Below are 17,972 nucleotides of genomic sequence, written 5' to 3' on the forward strand. Positions count from 1 at the left end.
TGGTTTATAAACCTTTGTACATTTTAGAAATTAAGTTCTAATGATTATGTACAAAAATATACAAGCCCAAATTTTTAGGAGTTTCAAAATTAAAAAGTTTTACTTACATATACATCAATCTAAATACCCAGTCTGCTTTGCTGGTTTTTGTTAAAGTCTACCAGCATAATTATAATTGATTTCTCCATGCCATCTACATAAAAGCCTTTCCTTTCCAGCTCAGTTATCTAACTAAGATGCTTCAACATGTGCTCAGCAGAACTTACCTGGGTAATAAACTTTCTTGCCATCAGTCTTGTATACAACCATTGTGATAAACTCACGGTTATTTGCAAAGTCATCCTAAAATCACAGAAAATCCACGATTGGTTAGGAAAATAGACTCAAAATGTTCTCTATTCTAAGTGTTAGAAAACTAATTGTCAAGAGCACTGCAGCTGTTTACTTCTATAGAAGCTATGCTTTTCTGACTGAATGAAAACTATATAAGTGATTACGATTAAATTAGCCTTTCTATAATCAAAACTAATGACCCACCTTCCAAATCTCTTCCAGCATATACTAATCTTAATATTTATAAGTTTTAAGGTATGTATCAACCCTCATATTCTCATTGAAAGGCAAGCTCCTCCTTTAGAGAAGTCTGAATAAGACTTAAATATCTAATTATAAAATAAGGAAATTTACTCTGGGACCAAATAAAGTCCCCTCCAATAGAGAACAGTAAAAAATAAATAAAATAAAATATAAGGAAATCTACCTAATGATACTCATTTACTTGAGAAAACATTTTCAGAGCCCCTATATAAGTGGAATGAGATAGCGATAAAATTATGGCCCTAACAGTTAATAATTTTTGAAAGAATTTCTGAATGGTGGGTATGTTATTAGAAGGGTATCTATACCTTGTCTGTTATGTGTCTACTAAGTAAAACCCAAACTGCAGCACCCCCTTGTGGACACTGCACCTCCAATTTGTACTGGGGGTTATTGGCCAGGCTATAAGCATCTTTCACAGGTCCTTGTTTAGCATCCCAAGTACTAAAAGGTAAACAAAAAGACATCAATGGTTAAATTTCTCATGAAGCTAAACATTTTTAAAAATCTTTTTTTTTTATATATTTACCTGTTTTTTGTTTTGTTTTGTTTTGTTTTTACTGTAGGAGTATGAATGTTTTGGCCTACAATTGTATGAATGTTTGGTCTACATGTATGTTTGCTTGGTGCCTGTGGATTTCAGCAGAAGGCATCAGATCACCCCAAATTATTTACAGATGGTTGTGAGCCACTTTGTGGGTGCTGGAAATTGAACCTGGGTTCTCTACAAGAACAACAAAAACTTTTAACTGCTCAGCCATCTCTCCAGCTCACAGCTAACCTCGTAAACACTACTTTAGATAGTGATATATTTCAAATGGAATTAAGGTATCAGGTTTGTTTGTTTGTTTGTTTGCTTGGTTTTGAGATAGGGTTTTTCTCTGTGTAGCCCTGGCCATCAAGGAACTCACTCTGTAGACCAGGCTGACTTTGAACCCAGAGATCTGCCTCCTCTGCCTCCCGAGTGCTGGGATTAAAGGCGTGCACAGAACAGCTATCAGGATCTTTGTTTCATCCTTTAAAAAGGTTTTGGTGTAATAAAGAAGTTCAAAAAAATGGCTACTAGGAATGACAAAAAGAGTTCATGATCTTTCTGAATTAATGACAATTTGAAAATTTTAATGTGGGGAACAGACACTGGAAAGGCAGCTTGTGGTTAAGAGCATGTACTGCTCCTGTAGATGACCACAGTTCAGTTCCCAGCACTCACGCTGGGTGGCTTACAACTGTCTGTATCTCCAGCTCCAGAGAATCCAACACCTGGTCTCCCAGACACATGTACTCGTGTACAAAGCCCCATTCCTATTTCCACATAATTTTAAAATTTTTAAAATCTTTCAAATGTAGACAATATTATGAAACATAGTCTAAAATGTATAAAAACTTACCTGTGAATGCAAGTTGATTCTTTAAAAAGAGCTGGATTCCAACTCAAATAAACTACATCATAATACTGGCAAAGATCATCCCAGGAAATCCAAAATATTCCTAAAAATTAAATGTCTTTGTTAATCTAAAAAATTTTAGCAATAAATAACTTAAGCAAACTGGAAAAAGGCTCAGTGGTTAAGAGCACCTGGCTGCTCTTCCAAGGACCCAGATTCCATCCCAGCACCCATTTGATGGCTAACAGCTTTTTCTAAGTCTAGTTTCAGGGATTCGCCTCTAAGGCACACACAGTGCACAGATACACACACAGGCAAACACCTATATATGTAAAATAAAAGAGACTCTTAAGACAGTTGAGTACATCTCATCTTGACAACAGGTTATTTAAAAGTGACACTAAGGGCTAGAGAAGCTACAGAGATAGCTTAGTGGTTAAGAGCACTTGGCTGCTCTTGAGGAGGACATGGATTTGGTTCCCAGAACCCAAACAGTGGCTCACATCCATCTGTAACTCTAGTTCCAAGGGATCTGGCGCCTTCTTTTGACTTCTGCAGGCACTGTACATACACACAGGCAAAACACAAAGGAAGGAAGAAAGGAAGGAAGGAAGGAAGGGAGGGAGGGAGGGAGGGAGGGAGGGAGGGAGGGAGGGAGGGAGGAAGGGAGGAAGGAAGGAAGGAAGGAAGGAAGGAAGGAAGGAAGGAAGGAAGGAAGGAAGGAAGGCAGGAAGGAAGGCAGGCAGGCAGGCAGGCTGACTGGGGAGTTGGCTCAGTCAGTAAGGTGCTTCCTGAACAAGCATGATAACCTGGGTTCAGTCTCCAGCACTCACATAAAAGTGTGTGCTGGGGAGCCAAAGACAGGTGGATCCGGGGGTCTTGGTGGCTAGACAATTTATCCAATCAGTAAGCTCCTTGTTCAGTGGAGAGGAAGATCCCTGTGTTGAATTGTGACCTCCATATGCATATATGCATATACATACATATACCTGTGTAGCCCTCATACTCCTAAAATGGCATTAAAATTAAAGAGATACTTACCATTATCTATTTTCTGAGCTGTTCGGGGATCAAAGTTTAAATACTTCTGCAATTCTGGGGTCCAGTTTTTCACATCATTTTCACTGTACCTTCCTTTCCAGCGTAAATGGCTCCAAGGGTTTTTTAACTGAATAAATCTCAACCCCTATATTAAAGACAAAACAAAATGATTAACAACAAAGAAATTTACCACATACTTAATATACTCTTATGTATAGTTATAATACTCTTAGAATGGACTTTGATTACTTAACACTTAATAAAGGGGGAACATGAAAGAATAGAAAATTCTGCTAAACTTTTCAGAGGCATATCTCAGGCATCAGAAACATCAACAGCATATAGCTGCAGATGTTTACTGATAAACAGAAAAACAGCAATTTAACTCAGAATAGAGGAAGAAATGGAAGAGAATTTAGAGTTTGGCATATGCTGCAACATCCGAATTATAGGTATTCCCAGCCAAAGGGAAAGCCTTTGACAGATAAGAAATGCTGCAAGGCTTGTGTGGACTGAAAAGCAAGGAGCTTGAACCATGGCTGAGCCTGAGAGTAAAGTAAGAAACATTCCCTCCAGGAAAAGACATAGAAATGACTCAAAGGAGTAGGGAAAACTGAAATGAAGATCACAGATTATGCAAGAATGTTAGGTGCGTGCATGGGGGCACGCACACGTGCACACACATACTCTTAGGAATAATATAAGAAAATCCTAAGTGGAAAAAGTTACAAATGAGATTGTAGCTTTAAGACTATCTACAAAAAGAAGTCTTTTAAAGAAAGACTTAATTGAAACAAAAATTGAAAAAAGAAAGGCCTAGTAAAAGAAAGTCAAAATTGACAATTGGCAGGACATGGTGGCATATGCCTTTTAATCTTAGCACAGGAGATGCAGAGGCAGACAGATCTCTGAGTTCCAGGCCAACTAGAGCAACACAGTAACACATCCTGTTTTTTTTTTTTTAAAAAAGAAAAAAAAGGAGGAGGAGGGAAGATGAAGAAGAAGGAGGAATGGAAGAAAAGGAAGGAAAGGAAGGAAGTTAGAAAAATGTCAGATTTGAGTAAATGTTTCAAAGATTAAATATAGCAGAAATAAAACCACACAATAAAAGACAGACCTAAAAAACAGTTCAAACTCAGATACAAAGAAACTAGTTAAAGCTTCAACTTTAACATACATCAAAGCTTTGTGCAAAGATCAACTCTGACAACACAAAAGTTATAAAATCTGCTCAAACTGGGTAATAATCTATAGTCTACAACTTGAAAGTAACTGTTAATGAAATATATTATCGGGCCACAGCTTATTTTGTTTACACATGCTCCAATATATCTGTCTTTACAGAATCACTGTTAAGAAATAAATACTATGCAACTCATGGTGATAATTTGTAATTACAAAGGTTGTTGTTTCTCTATCCATACAAAGTTAAATCGCATGCTACTATCTTACTGTCTTCACACTGCACTGACACCTCGCAGGAGATCAACAAGAAAAGGAGCTCAGGACTGGCTAGTAACCACTAATTGCAGCACTCCTGTGAGTAGAAAATTGCCATTTTAAAACAAGAACACCTTTGGCTTTCCTACTTTACATTAAGGAGTCAATTTTGTGGCCATGTTTAAGGAAATAGACAATTTTATACAACATGGTTGGGGCTGGAATCCTGCCTAATTCATAAAGCCTTGAGATCATAAAAGTTTTATCAAGGATTGAGGATTGAATCTACAACCTCATGCCTGCTAGTCCAGTGTAATCTTAAAGTTTAACTGTTGTGGCAGGCTCATACTGGCTCCCATTCCTATACAATCATGTGCACAGCAGCATTTGGCCAGTGATGGACCTTATGTACCACAGTAAACACATAAAGTTATAATGTATCTGAAAATTCCTGCTGCTTAGTGACATCACAGCCATTCTAATGTCAGAGTGCATTACACACATTTGTAACTAAATAAACAAGGCAGCTTGTTTGATTAAAACTGAACCCAACACATCACTGGTCCAAATACTATGAATAACAGTTATTACTGTTAAGTATTATGCGTTTGTTGTTTGAAAGGTCTTATTACACATCCCAGAGCGACTATGTAGCCCAGGCTGGCCTTTAGTTTGCTTCCTATCCTGTCTCTTAAGTTCTGAAATTTTATCTTTTATTTACTTTTTTATTTATTTTTTTAAAGATTTATTTATTTATTTTATGTACATGAGTACACTGTAGCTGCCTTCAGACACACAAGAAGATGGTTGTGAGCCAAGATGTGGTTGCTGGGAATTGAACTCAGTACCTCTGGAAGAGCAGTCAGTGCTCTTAACAACTGAGCCATCTCTCCAGCCCTATTTACCTTTTTTTTTTTACATGTATGTTTTTCTTTTATTGTGAGGCTTGTACTGTCAACTGTAAAGAGTGTAGTATAGCACATATGATTATGTATAGTGAACAATATCTAATAATGACAAATATTTATGGCACTAGTTTATACACTCCCTGTATGGGGTGAGCTGTGTGTCATTATTTTAGAATATACTCCTACTGAGAAAAAAAAAAGCCAGACATGGTGGCACATACCTGTAATCCCAGTACTTGGGAGGCTGGGCAGAAGGGTTAGGAATTCAAGGCCAGCCTGGGATACATGGCAAAACCCTGTCTCAAAAAAAAACCTTAATTGTAAAATTGTATGTCTTAAGCTAACAACAGCTTCACATATCTTGTGTCTCCTGTTGCGCCATTTTCTCTTGTGTTTGATTTAATCTTGTATTTCTTCCTGAAGGCCCTAGGAGCAAGACAGACAGACAGATACAATATTGCCTAACTGTGTAGTAGACCATATCGCCTAGGCTTCTGTATATACACTATTATGTCTGCATAACAACAAAATCACACACAAATTTCTTGAATTACATCCTGGGATTAAATGACCTATTTCTGTATGCCAACTTAATATCTAGTTTAATGAACAAATAATAGGTACTGTTTTAGCTGAATGGCCACGTCTCTGTATTCAGTTAAGGGCATTTGATAACATTTGATCTTCTACTGCAGAGAACTCATCAGTTTTTCATCTAAAAAATAACAATAATCTGAGCAGTAATAAACTCACATATTCTAAGACCTTAGCTCAAGCACACACTGAGAATGGGCCTAAAGGCCTGTCAGTGTGCAAAGACACTGCAGAAGAGGAATCCATGTGCACAAAGATCCATGGCATTTCTTATCTCTAGCCATCTTTCTCATTTTCCTTTCACAGATATTTATCTTCTATACCTTTCTACCATGATTAACCCAAAACACCAACATGTAACCTAGGACCTTCAGAGCTGTGTATTCATCTCAATGGTGGTGACTTTTATGGAAAGGAAAAAGGTGTAATGGCATCCCTGTTCTATTGTCACTATCTATACTGTTACTGAATTTCATTTTCCAACTTTGTGTGTCCTTATTTCTAATGGTAATCTGGGTTGTTTATACTCATAGGATGGCTCTAAAGTCTGATCATCATTGTGATACTGTAACATCCTATCAACCAAGAAAACAAGAACATTATAAGGCGTAACCTTGAACTCTCTAATATCCAAAACAGCATATGCGTGCGTGGGAACCAAACCCCACTTCTCCCCTTCAGCTTCAGTCATCATTCCAGTTGACGCAGTGATGAGAACGTCCCCTTTGTGAAATCTGCAGAAGCCCCAACACAAGAAATTAAAGAAATGCATTTGAAATCTCAGATCACACTATCTTTCCTATACTGTCTACTGGCATACATTAAAACTTCACATTTGAAACCTTTTTAACAACTGGCTATTCTAACATGAATTATTTCCTTTTTGTCCCAGAATAACTTAATTCTCAAGCATAAACCTATTAGTGAAGAGAAACAAATGCTGTATTTTCAGTTTACAAATAAGGATGAAAATATGAAATAACAAATTTACTTTTCTAGAAGAGATTTGGCTTTATTTACCTAATCACAGGGCTTCCTACCTTTGATTCTGTTTGTTATGATTTGAAAAAATTCCCTATACCTCATATAAACTATCCACTTACAGCTTAAACTCTCAAGACTTTCTTTCCTGTCTCATCTTCCCTCAGACTTGAAAAGTACTAGTAAGAGCATATAGTTTTCCACTATTCCGTATTTCCATATTCCATATTCAGTAACTTTGGATTTTCTAAAATGTGGATTCACTGCAGCCTCTATTGAGGATAAGACAGAGTGAAATCTGTGTAACTGACAGTGAGTGCTCCTGTTGAAGGCAGTGTCTGCAGAGGTGATCCCAGCACTCAGGACACTGAGGCAGGATGATCACAAGGGGGAGGTCCACCTGTACTGTCAAAAAAAAAAAGTGACAGCTCTGCAATCTCTATTCTAAATAGAGCATGATGCCTTTAAACAACCTTGTTAACTTCAAAAGGAAGAAAGGAGGACAGGAAGGAGGGAATGAAAGAAAAGGAGAGATGTAGCAGGATATTTATTCTGCTACATTCTATTCGCAGTGGAGCTTGGTAATTAGGCAGTAGAAGAGGAGGTGGAGCTGGGAGAAGAAAGGAAGGGGAGGGGAGAAAAAGAGGAAGGGGAGGAAAAAGAGGAGGCTATGGACTATGGAGGAAGATGGATGTGTTGAAAGCAATCCTGCTGGGTAGCAACTTCTATCAAAAGGTTAGAAATTGGGTAACAATTCTAATTGTGTGGGCATCTTGTTATTTGAGCATTTCCAAGTATATAAATCCATCAGATAATCTTTAAGCACCAAGAGTCTCATTTCTACTGGGTACTGCGAGGATGGCAGATATAGTCTGGGGTTCAGCCAAGCTTTACGGATGCAGCATGGTGGATTGGTAGAGCCATCCTTATGCTGGTGTCTCATGGGTGACAGGGCCTGCTCATCTAGCTAGCCAAAGCCCCAGTCAGAGCCAAGGAGCATCGGGAACATGGTGGCTGGCCAGAAACAAGCCGGACCAGGTGCCATTTTCTAAATATCACCCCTACAAAGAGAGGGTAGGAAACACAATTACCTTTGATAAAGCATTCTGAATGAGTTATCCTTACTGAACGTCTGGCTATCTGAATGCATGGCAATCCTTTCTGGTATCCACCCAGTCAGTGCATGCAGATCAATATTCTGAAACATAAACACATTTCAGAATTGTCAGTGGTTTTAGGCTGTTACAAACATCCTCAGGGGAGCTATGAGAGCTCATTCGATTTGGCATAAAGATCTTGGTAGGTATACATCTGCTTCCAGCTTTTCTGCTCTCTCAACTCAAGAGAATTTTTTTTTAAAGATCAGGGGAGAGACTGTTTAAAGGAGATTGAGGGAGTGACAGGAATGTAAAATGAATAAATAAGTTAATGGAAAAAAATATCAGTATGATACCCACTCATCTGACCTGGAAAACACACTGCTCTGTATCTCGGTATCACAGCAGACACATGTAGTTTAGGCTTTTCTGGATACTTAATTTGAATAATGTGCTGTCCTTACATAAGAAAATAGGTACCCTGTCATAAGGAAACTGACCACATTTCTCAGGGGGTTGATAATCTGCTTTATTTTCCCATAAACAAAAACACCTATTACCTTTAAACTTTACAATCTATAGGTGTCTATAATATATATCCGTGACTTACTGAGTTGGATCCTGGGAAATCATATCCTCCCATAACTTTCATGTATGCTTTTTCTATAAGTGACACCCATAATTCACTTTTATTGTTGGAATAAGAACACAGCAATTCTCCTTTGTGATCAACAGGTAACTGATCATCAATTATCACCTGAAGAAAGAGAACATTAACTTCCTTAAACAAAATACCTTTAAATCTCAAGATTAAAAAAAATTTCCATGGATAACAGACACAATATACCTATTATTAAGATAATCACAGCTTCATAAGATGTTCATCACTTTAATACAATGTCTTTATGCAGTCTTACAAGCTAATCTCACTGACAAGCCACTAGTTACAGGAGACATTTATTTGTATATGCATGTGTGTATATATAAAATCAAATTATTTAGAGATTCTAGAATGTATATTATATTTAAAGTTACAAAAGAGCCTTGCTAATTTTTGGCTTAACCATACAAAAAATTCCTATTCTATGATTGTAAAAGTACAATATTATAACTAAAAAAATGTAAATAATTGAGCAAGCAACACCACAAAAAGATGATTATCTTAATTAATATTAAAAATTATTTGCAAGACATGGGGATAAAATAAGAGTTCTAATCAAGAATAGTACAAAGACTACTACTTCAAAAACTTTTTTTTTTTTTTGAGACAGGCTATGTAACCCAGGCTGGCCTTGAACTAGCTATCCTCCTGTCTCAGCCTCCTAAGTGCTAGGTAATAGGCATGTGCTACCATCCTCAACATTGAAAGACTCTTTTCAACAAGAGGTTATTATCTTTCTTAAAACTGCTTAGTTCTAAGTAATCAATGTAATCCTAAAGAGTGTTCCCACACAACACTATCAGCTTAGGATTAGCACCGAGCCTGTCACAAAGGCAAGCTCTGGTCTCATCACAGACACACGAAACCATAAAGTCAACTGGGACCTCTGGTTCAGGCCTGCAACCCAGGCGACTGCAGAAGCTGACATAGGGTTACAAGTTCAAGGTCTGTATAGATTAAAGCATGACTTTAGGGATAGCATGTAACTTAGTGAGTGCCTGTTGCTTAGACAGACTGGGAATTCAGTCCAGCTTAGAGACAGACTCTTGCCTCTCCATGAACAAGGTCCTAGGCTCATCCTCAGCTCTACCAACACACTTACTTAGGGTGAGTCAGGGTCGTCAATGCCCCCTGGGTAATTCTGTGCACACTAAAATTTAAGTATTACTGAGCTACAGAACAATGATTTTCAGTCTCAGTCACTAGGTGATTTTGTTAAAATGCAGACTCTGGGGACAAGAGGAATGGCTTGGTGGTTAATGACACTGATTACTTTTCTAGAGGACCTGGGTTCAATTCCTAATTCCCACAAGTCAACTAATGATAGTTTGTAATTCTAGTTCTAGAGCACTGTTTAACCTTCCTAATGCTGCAACCCTTTGATACAGTTCATCATGTTGTAGTGACCCCAACCATAAAGTTATTCCATTGCTACTTCATAACTGTAATTTGCTACTGTTATCAATCATTATGTAAAATCTGTGTTTTCCAATGGTCTTAGGTGACTCCTGTGACAAGGTCATTCAAGCCCCCAAAGGGGTCCCAACCCACTATTCTACAGGATGATCGTCCTTTCTGGTCTCCTTGGACACTGTATGTACATGGTCCACAGACATGCATGAAAGCAAAGCACCCACATACATAAAATAAAAATGGGCAAATCTTTAAAAAAAATTTGCAACTGTGATTCAGTAAATCTGAAGGAAGGTCTAAAATTCTACAATTCTAAAAGCTCTAAGGTGATGCTGAATTTGACACATGAACCTGGGGGTAGACAGGTACTAGAGAATGCTAATACTAAGAAAGCCTATTATGGAGTTCAGAGAGCCAAAAGAAACCACAGCAGTATAATTTAAAACTGCATATATGTCACAAGAAACAATAAAGGTTTCTTATACCTCGTTATGATTGTTTATGAAGTCTTCTGATCTAATAGACTTAGTTTATCTGGTTTTCTTAATCAATGAATTTATTTACTTATTTATTTTTTGAGTCAGTCCTGTGTAGTCCTGTGTGGCATGAACTCATTATGTAGACCAGGATGGCCTCACTTTCAGAGATCTATCTCCCCGCCTTTGTCTTCTGAATGCTAGGAATAAAGCCATGTGGCACCAACCTTTTATTACTTTATAATTTTTAAAAATTATTATTATTGTTGTTGTGTGTGAATGTGCACAATGCATGTGTATGTGTACAAGCACATGCCAAGGCAGTAGTGAGGTCACTCTCATTATCCTTCCACCTTCATGTTTCAAGGGGTTCCAAGGATTGAACTCATGTCCACTAGGTTTGCAAGGGAAGTCCTTTACCCATGAAACTATTTGGCTGATCCTGATTTCCTGATTAATTAAAAAGTTAGAGCCTTCTCATTGTTCTCAAGGCTGAGGGAGGCAGGAAGCATTGCAAGTTTCAGACCAGAATGGGATACATTAGCAACATCCTGTCAGAAAGGAAACAAACCAAAAAAGGTTAAAAATTTTTAATCATTAATAATTCTTTATTATAAATTTGCATAAGCTATTTGAAAAGTGTTTTTTAAAAAGACTTTAACTAAGTACAGAGATTCATGCCTGACACTCCAATCTACCCCTAAGGATCCCTTGAGACTAACTGAAGACAGTTTGAGCAAAACAATGAAACCTATCTAGAAGAAAAGATGTTTTTCCGGGATTTTAGAGAAGGCTCCTCCAGAGGACAAGAGTTCAGTTCCCAATACCTGTATCAGACAGCTCTCAAGGACCTGTAACTCTAGGTCCAGAGGATCTGAAACCCTCTTCTGGCCTCTACAGCCACATGTACATACACACACAAATTAAAAAATAAATATTTATCAACTAAATTAACTTTTAAAATCTTTACACAGTCAACTTTTCTTAGTTGTTTCCCTTCAAGATTCAAAGGTAAGGAGGTGAAGAAAGAGAAGGTAGAAGCAGGAACTGGGAAGAAATAGACATTCACCTTTCTTGGGACACCATTGAGGTGAAGTTTCACCATATACTTTCCACAGGGATTGTACTCTGGTTCTCCATCCTTATTCTGTGGGTAAATTATGCTTTGGGAAAGGAAAATAGATATTAAAATACCAATATTAACATCAACTAATATATAAGACTTTATATTACATTTAAACAAATGCCATTCATTTATAAATGTTACTTTCTTCCCAATCTTATAAAAATGAACACAAGAATATTTTAATATTTTAAATACTTTCTGGTTTTGGCTTTCCTTTTGAGATAGGATTTCAGTATGTACCCAGGTTGGCCTGGAACTCATGATTCTTCTGCTTCAGCCTACCAATGTAACACTACACCTAGCTTAAGAAAATAGTTTCAAAAATCATAAACTAGAATATAAATTTTCACTATATTCTGAGGCAGTGTCGTACATACTTCAGGCTTCTAATTCTCTGCACAGCTGAAGAAGATTTTGAATTTCTGATCTTCCTGCTTCCACTTCTAGAATGGTAGGATACAGGTATGCTCTATTATGACCAGTTTACACAGTACTGGAAGACTGAACCCAGAGCCTTGTACACACTAGACAAGCACTTTATTAGCTGAGCCACAGTCTACAGTCCTCTATTTTTAACTGCTTTATCACACGATATACTAAGTAGATATATTTTAAATCAGTTAATTTAACTTTTATCATTGGTTTCAAGAAGTAAAGATCATTTCAATAAACCACAATTAAGGCACTAAGTACAATTCTGATAAAGCCACATAAAATTCAAACAATATAATAAGGTCTGGAGAGATGGCACAGCACTTAAGAGTACGTGTTGCTTTTGCAGAGGCCCTAGAATCAGTTCCTAGCACCCACATGGTGGCTAACAACCATTTCTAACTCCAGATCTAGGCAATCTAACACGCTCATCTACTCTCTAAGGGTACTGTATCACCTCTCCTGGTCAGGACAATTTTTATATCCAGACTAAAGGTACATCAGACATGATCATGTAATTAATGAATTACAAAAGGCACATGGTGCAGCCAAATACCCATCCACACACACTGGGAACTTTCACTACCAATTTTTTTTAAAAAAAATATTGCACAAAAAAATCAAGCATATTCCAAATTGTTTATTTCTATGGCAAATAACTAAAATTAAGGACTGTCCAATTTATCTTTATTCTTAAGACAAACAATAAAAATTATGATTATATTTACACTGATTGGTTTTGATCTTAATATAACCTTCAAAACCTGAAAAATCAGAAACATTTTAATACATTTTAAAGCTGTCAGAGCCAACATTAATGCATGTCATTTTCTATTTTCCTATAGCCACAGTAAAAGTTAAAAAGGAAAAGCTTTTAATCACAACACTAGGGAGGCAGAGGCAGGTAGATCTCTGTAAGTTCAAGGCTAGCCAGGTGTACTGGCTTGTTTTGTGTGTCAACTTGGCACAAGCTGGAGTTATTACAGAGAAAGGAGCCTTCCTTGAGGAAACGCATCCATGAGATCCAGCTGTAAGGCATTTTCTCAATTAGTGATCAAGGGTGGGAGTGCTCACTGTGGGTGGTATCATCCCTGGGCTGGTAGTACTGGGTTCTACAAAAAAGCAAACTGAGCAAGCCAGGGGAAGCAAGCCAGTAAATAACATCCTTCCATCCATGGCCTCTGCATCAGCTCCTGCTTTCTGCCCTGTGTGAGTTCCAGTCCTGACTTCCTTTGGTGATGAACAACAGTTTGGAAAGTATAAGGTGAATAAACCCTTTCCTCCCCAACTTGCTTCTTGGTCATGATGTTTTGTGTAGAAATAGAAACCCTGACTGAGACACCTGGTTTACACAATGAGTTCCAGGCCGGCTAGGCAACATAAGAGACTGTCTCCAAAAACAAAAACAAAGTTAAAAATCAAATTAATTCTAATAATATATTTTGCTTAATCCAACTATAAGTTCAACATATACTCAAGATATTTTCAAATTTCACAATTTCTTATGTTAAGTTTTCAAAATCTCATGTACTTCTTGCATTTGCACCCCATCTTAACTCAAAATAATCTATTTGAATTTCTCAATAAGCACAGGTATCTAGTAGCCAACTTACTGTAGTGTTAAAATTACAAAGTATAAATAGGACATGATTTCTACTTCCATTATATTAATTTTAAAACACATTCCACATACATTATTTTGTTATATATGTGTATGTTCTTACTGCTTTAGTAGAACTGCCCACATTCAGGAATCATCTGTTTAACTTCCACAGAAAGGGCAAAAGTTTAGTGATATATCCTCTCCACTTTCGACATGCATATGGTCTAAGTTTTAAATGTCCAATTAATAACAATCATATAAAAATAAACACAAAAATTTACCTGGTAATTAACTTCTTATTGAATCGTCTCTCATATGCTGCACTGATGGCCAACGATGCCACAAAGGAACAATCCGACACTATTGTCTGTTAATAAGAACAACACATTCTTGCACTCATGTAATGTCAACGTTTATACAATACTTATGCATTATACCTACATCCTTAGCTTTTATATTAGATATCTTACTATTCACACAGGAAAACAGGAATGCCATGCTGGCAATTCACATGTTTTATTCAAACAAATCCTACAACAAGTATTTCAATGAAGCTAATTTAAAATCCTTAGGGTTCTCCCTCTCTCCTTCTCTCCCTTTGTCTCTCTGTCTCTGTCCCTCCCCCTCACCCCCCCCCCGTGTGAGTGTGTGTGTCTGCGTGCACACGCTCTATCGAATAAGCACGTATATGCAGGTATATATGGAGGCCCAAGGTCAATGATGGTGGCATCACTGTTTCATTCAGTCACTTTCTACCTTTTACTTTTAAAATATATTTGTATGTGTACTGTGTGTTTATTTTTAATTCTGTGTCTCTGTATGTGTCTATTTTGGGCTGTAAGTGCACATGAGTATAGATATACATGGAGGCCAAGAGAGGACACTGGATATCCTGAAACTGCAGTTGAAGGCACTTGTGAGCAACCATGTAGGAGTAGTGGGAACCAAACTCATCTACCCTTTCCTTTTTGAGCCAGGGCCTTTCACTGAACTTGAGGCTTACCAATTCAAGAAGACTGGCTGGCCAGAGAGCTTCAGAGATCCACCTATCTCTGCATACCCAAGGCTAAGGTTATAGTAGCGTACAGCCACCCTGACTTTTTCTTTTTAAAAAATGTTATGTGTATGGGTGCTTGGTCTGTATGTACCACACGTATGCCTGGTGCCCAAAGAGGTCAGAAGAAGGCACTGGATCCCCTAGGACCAGTGTGAAAAAATCAAATCTAGTTACAGACAGTTGTGAGCTGCCACGTGGATGCTAGTATGAATCTAGGTCCTCTGGAGGGGCAGCCAGTGCTCTCCATCACTGAGCCATCTCTCCTCACTCCATCACGGAGCCCTACCTGACCTTCTATGTGCTTCTGGGGATGCCAATTCAGGACCTTATGCTAATGCGGCAGGTACATTACTGACTGAGCCAACCCTCTAGCCCCCAAGAATTAAATACTTAAATAATTAAGTCTTTTATAACTACTTCTTTGTCAAAGGTGAAATTCAGTTCTCAAGTTCCACATCCACAAAAGCAAAACTCTGTAGTTGGGGCTGGGGCTGTAGCTCAATGATAGGGTGACTGCTTAGCATGCATAAGACCCTAAATTCAATTCCCAGTACTAAAAAAAAAAATCTGTAATTGTTCAAGACAGTTTCTCATATTATCATTTTCCCAATGTTAAAGCCAAAATGTACAGAATGTACTGGGCATGGTGACACACACCTGTAATCTGGTTGGGAGTCTGATGCTGGAAATTACTGAGTTTAAAGCCAACTCAGGGAACATAGCAAAATGCCATCTCAGAAGAAAAAAAAATTAACAAAATTTTGGTCTTGCTTTAAGAAAGAATCTTCATTATGCAGTGTAGACTGATCTCAAACTTACTATGTAGTCCAATATGGCACTGAACCAAGAGTGCTGCGATTACAGGTATGTACCACCAAATCAAGCTGAGAATAACATGAAGGATGAGAAATTTTCACAATTATGCATCTAAATATATAGAATCCAAGAAAAATCAAATCTAGATTCTAATTTCCTTAGAGTAGCAACTTTCTTGAACATTATACAAAATAAATGTTTACCTGCTTTATGCTAAAACTGGATACAGTATATATCATTGTAGGATTGTTGGTGAGATCTTCTGGTCGTACCCATTTAGAAAATGTAGTTTTTTGTTTAGGTGATAATGGAAGCTTGCCCAATCTATCACTGAGGTAACAATAAAAGTTAAAAGAATATATTAGTTTTTAAAGATGACTTAAAGCCAGAATGAAACCTTCTTGGTGCAGAGATCATATAGTTAAACTTTTGTCTTCCTAAAATAGCCAGTCAGATCAGGCTCTTTACACATAACCTTGAATTCAGTTAATCTCAACACCTTCTCCAATTTAAAAAATAAACATAAGTAAGTGAAGACAGAGGCTTATATTTACTTAATATGCTCTAGACATTAACTTAGCATGACATTCAGGAAACTCAACAGTAAATGGAGTCATAGCCACACAAGCTGGTCCACTGAGGCCTAGGCACTACAGACCCTTCCCTTGCCTCTTGAGAGGACAGAAAGACTACCGAGTTTACTAAACAGGGCCCTCGTGCCAAACATCATGCTAATGTACTTTACATATTATCCTGCACTTAAGTCCTCAAAATAACTATATTCAGTTAAGCATTTTGGGGGAAAGCACAAAATGGCTACCAAAGTCATGCAGCTATGAGGTGACATTTGAATCCAAGTCTGTGATGTCAAGTCCACCATTTTCCCCACTACACTGTACTTGCTCTATGCTGCAGTGCCTCTTTAAAGCTGACCTATTACCACCAAATAAAACCATCACTCTCCACCATGACCCGGCCTTCACTCACTTTCCTCCAGCAACAGCAACACCTGTCTAGATTTCGAAAGATTTTGTGGTAATGTATAATATACAAACTAAAACAAAGCCATGTAACAGTCTTTAATCCGAGAACACCAATGAGTAGGAGATAAAGAAGATTTTGTGCTCAAGTATGACCTGAAAACTCCCAAAGTACTAGTTTCTTCAGTGTAGGTAGGATACCTCTAGACTTTTATGAGCCCATGATGTTGTAAATCTCTCGAGTATAAAAGATTACCTACAATAATACTGCTCAAAAACTTTTGTTTTTAATTTTGAGACATGTTCTTGAACTTACGCTCACTCTACAGAATAAACTTAAGACTCTATAGTATTTGTTCTCTCTAATTATTGAGTAATTAAAGTCAGTGCTTAAACACATTTCTTTTCTTCAATAAAATACGACTATTGAAAGTATTTTATAAAATACAATACTTATGACTTAAAGGTTAACATATCACCAGACCAAAAAAAAACTTCTTTTTTAATCTTTTGGTCTCTACACCTGATTCGCAACCTGTGGGTCATGACCCCCTTAGGGGATTTGAATGACCCTTTCACAGGGGTCACATATCAGATATCCTGCATATCAGATATTTACATTAAAACCTATAACAGAGGCAAAATTAGTTATGAAACAGCAATATATGGTTGGGGTCACTACAACATGAGGAACAGTATAGAAAGCTGCCCCATTAGAAGGTTGAGAACCACTGCTCTAAATGACATTACATTATGGAGCCCTTTTCCTGTCAATCCATTAAATGAACTTAAAATGTTTACAATTATTTTTTTCTTTTCAGTATTCTCTATGTAAAATAATTTAGATGACAAAAATGGAAAAAATATTGCCACTTAGTTCATTTTAGTATTCATCTATTCTCCAAATTTAATTTATTCAGTACAACTTGAGTACTTACTGTAACAGACATCGAGCTAGAGATGGGATGGGACATGGCTAAACAGGCATGGCCTCTGTCCTTATGAAGCTTATAATTCCCAGCAAGGGGCATATATTAAGCAAATAATTACACAAAAAAGAAAAAAGAGTAAAAGAAAACATCCAACTTGGGAATGCTATTCCTAAGTTTTAAAAGCTTTGTCTATGACCACCCCTCCCTGAACGAGCTATCTCTTGCAAAGGAGCTGCTTATTGTGTATCTGACTTTTTCAATTATATTTTTTAATTGTCTCCAATTTTGATTGCTCATGCTATACTTTTTCTTTTAGACATTCCAGCATTAGAGATAGGACATATATATATATATATATATATATATATATATATATATATATATATATATACACACACACACACACACACACACAAACACACACACACACACA

General features: G+C 37.2%; 1 protein-coding gene across 1 annotated transcript in view; it reads right to left on the reverse strand.

The window, feature by feature from the left end:
* The window catches only part of Capn7 (calpain 7), a 37,074-nt gene that overhangs the window by 6,016 nt on the left and 13,086 nt on the right, over positions 1-17,972 (reverse strand). The window contains exons 7-16 of the mRNA XM_028787524.1: positions 15,831-15,957; positions 14,036-14,121; positions 11,663-11,756; positions 8,654-8,800; positions 8,038-8,144; positions 6,579-6,699; positions 3,024-3,168; positions 1,986-2,085; positions 906-1,041; positions 267-342 (exon numbers count right to left, since the gene is read on the reverse strand). Coding sequence (XP_028643357.1) covers positions 267-342; positions 906-1,041; positions 1,986-2,085; positions 3,024-3,168; positions 6,579-6,699; positions 8,038-8,144; positions 8,654-8,800; positions 11,663-11,756; positions 14,036-14,121; positions 15,831-15,957 — 1,139 coding nt within the window. The remainder of the gene's footprint in view (positions 1-266; positions 343-905; positions 1,042-1,985; positions 2,086-3,023; positions 3,169-6,578; positions 6,700-8,037; positions 8,145-8,653; positions 8,801-11,662; positions 11,757-14,035; positions 14,122-15,830; positions 15,958-17,972) is intronic.

The sequence above is a fragment of the Grammomys surdaster genome, unplaced genomic scaffold, assembly GCF_004785775.1.
Source record: "Grammomys surdaster isolate TR1022 unplaced genomic scaffold, NIH_TR_1.0 125669, whole genome shotgun sequence".
NCBI lineage: Eukaryota > Metazoa > Chordata > Mammalia > Rodentia > Muridae > Grammomys > Grammomys surdaster.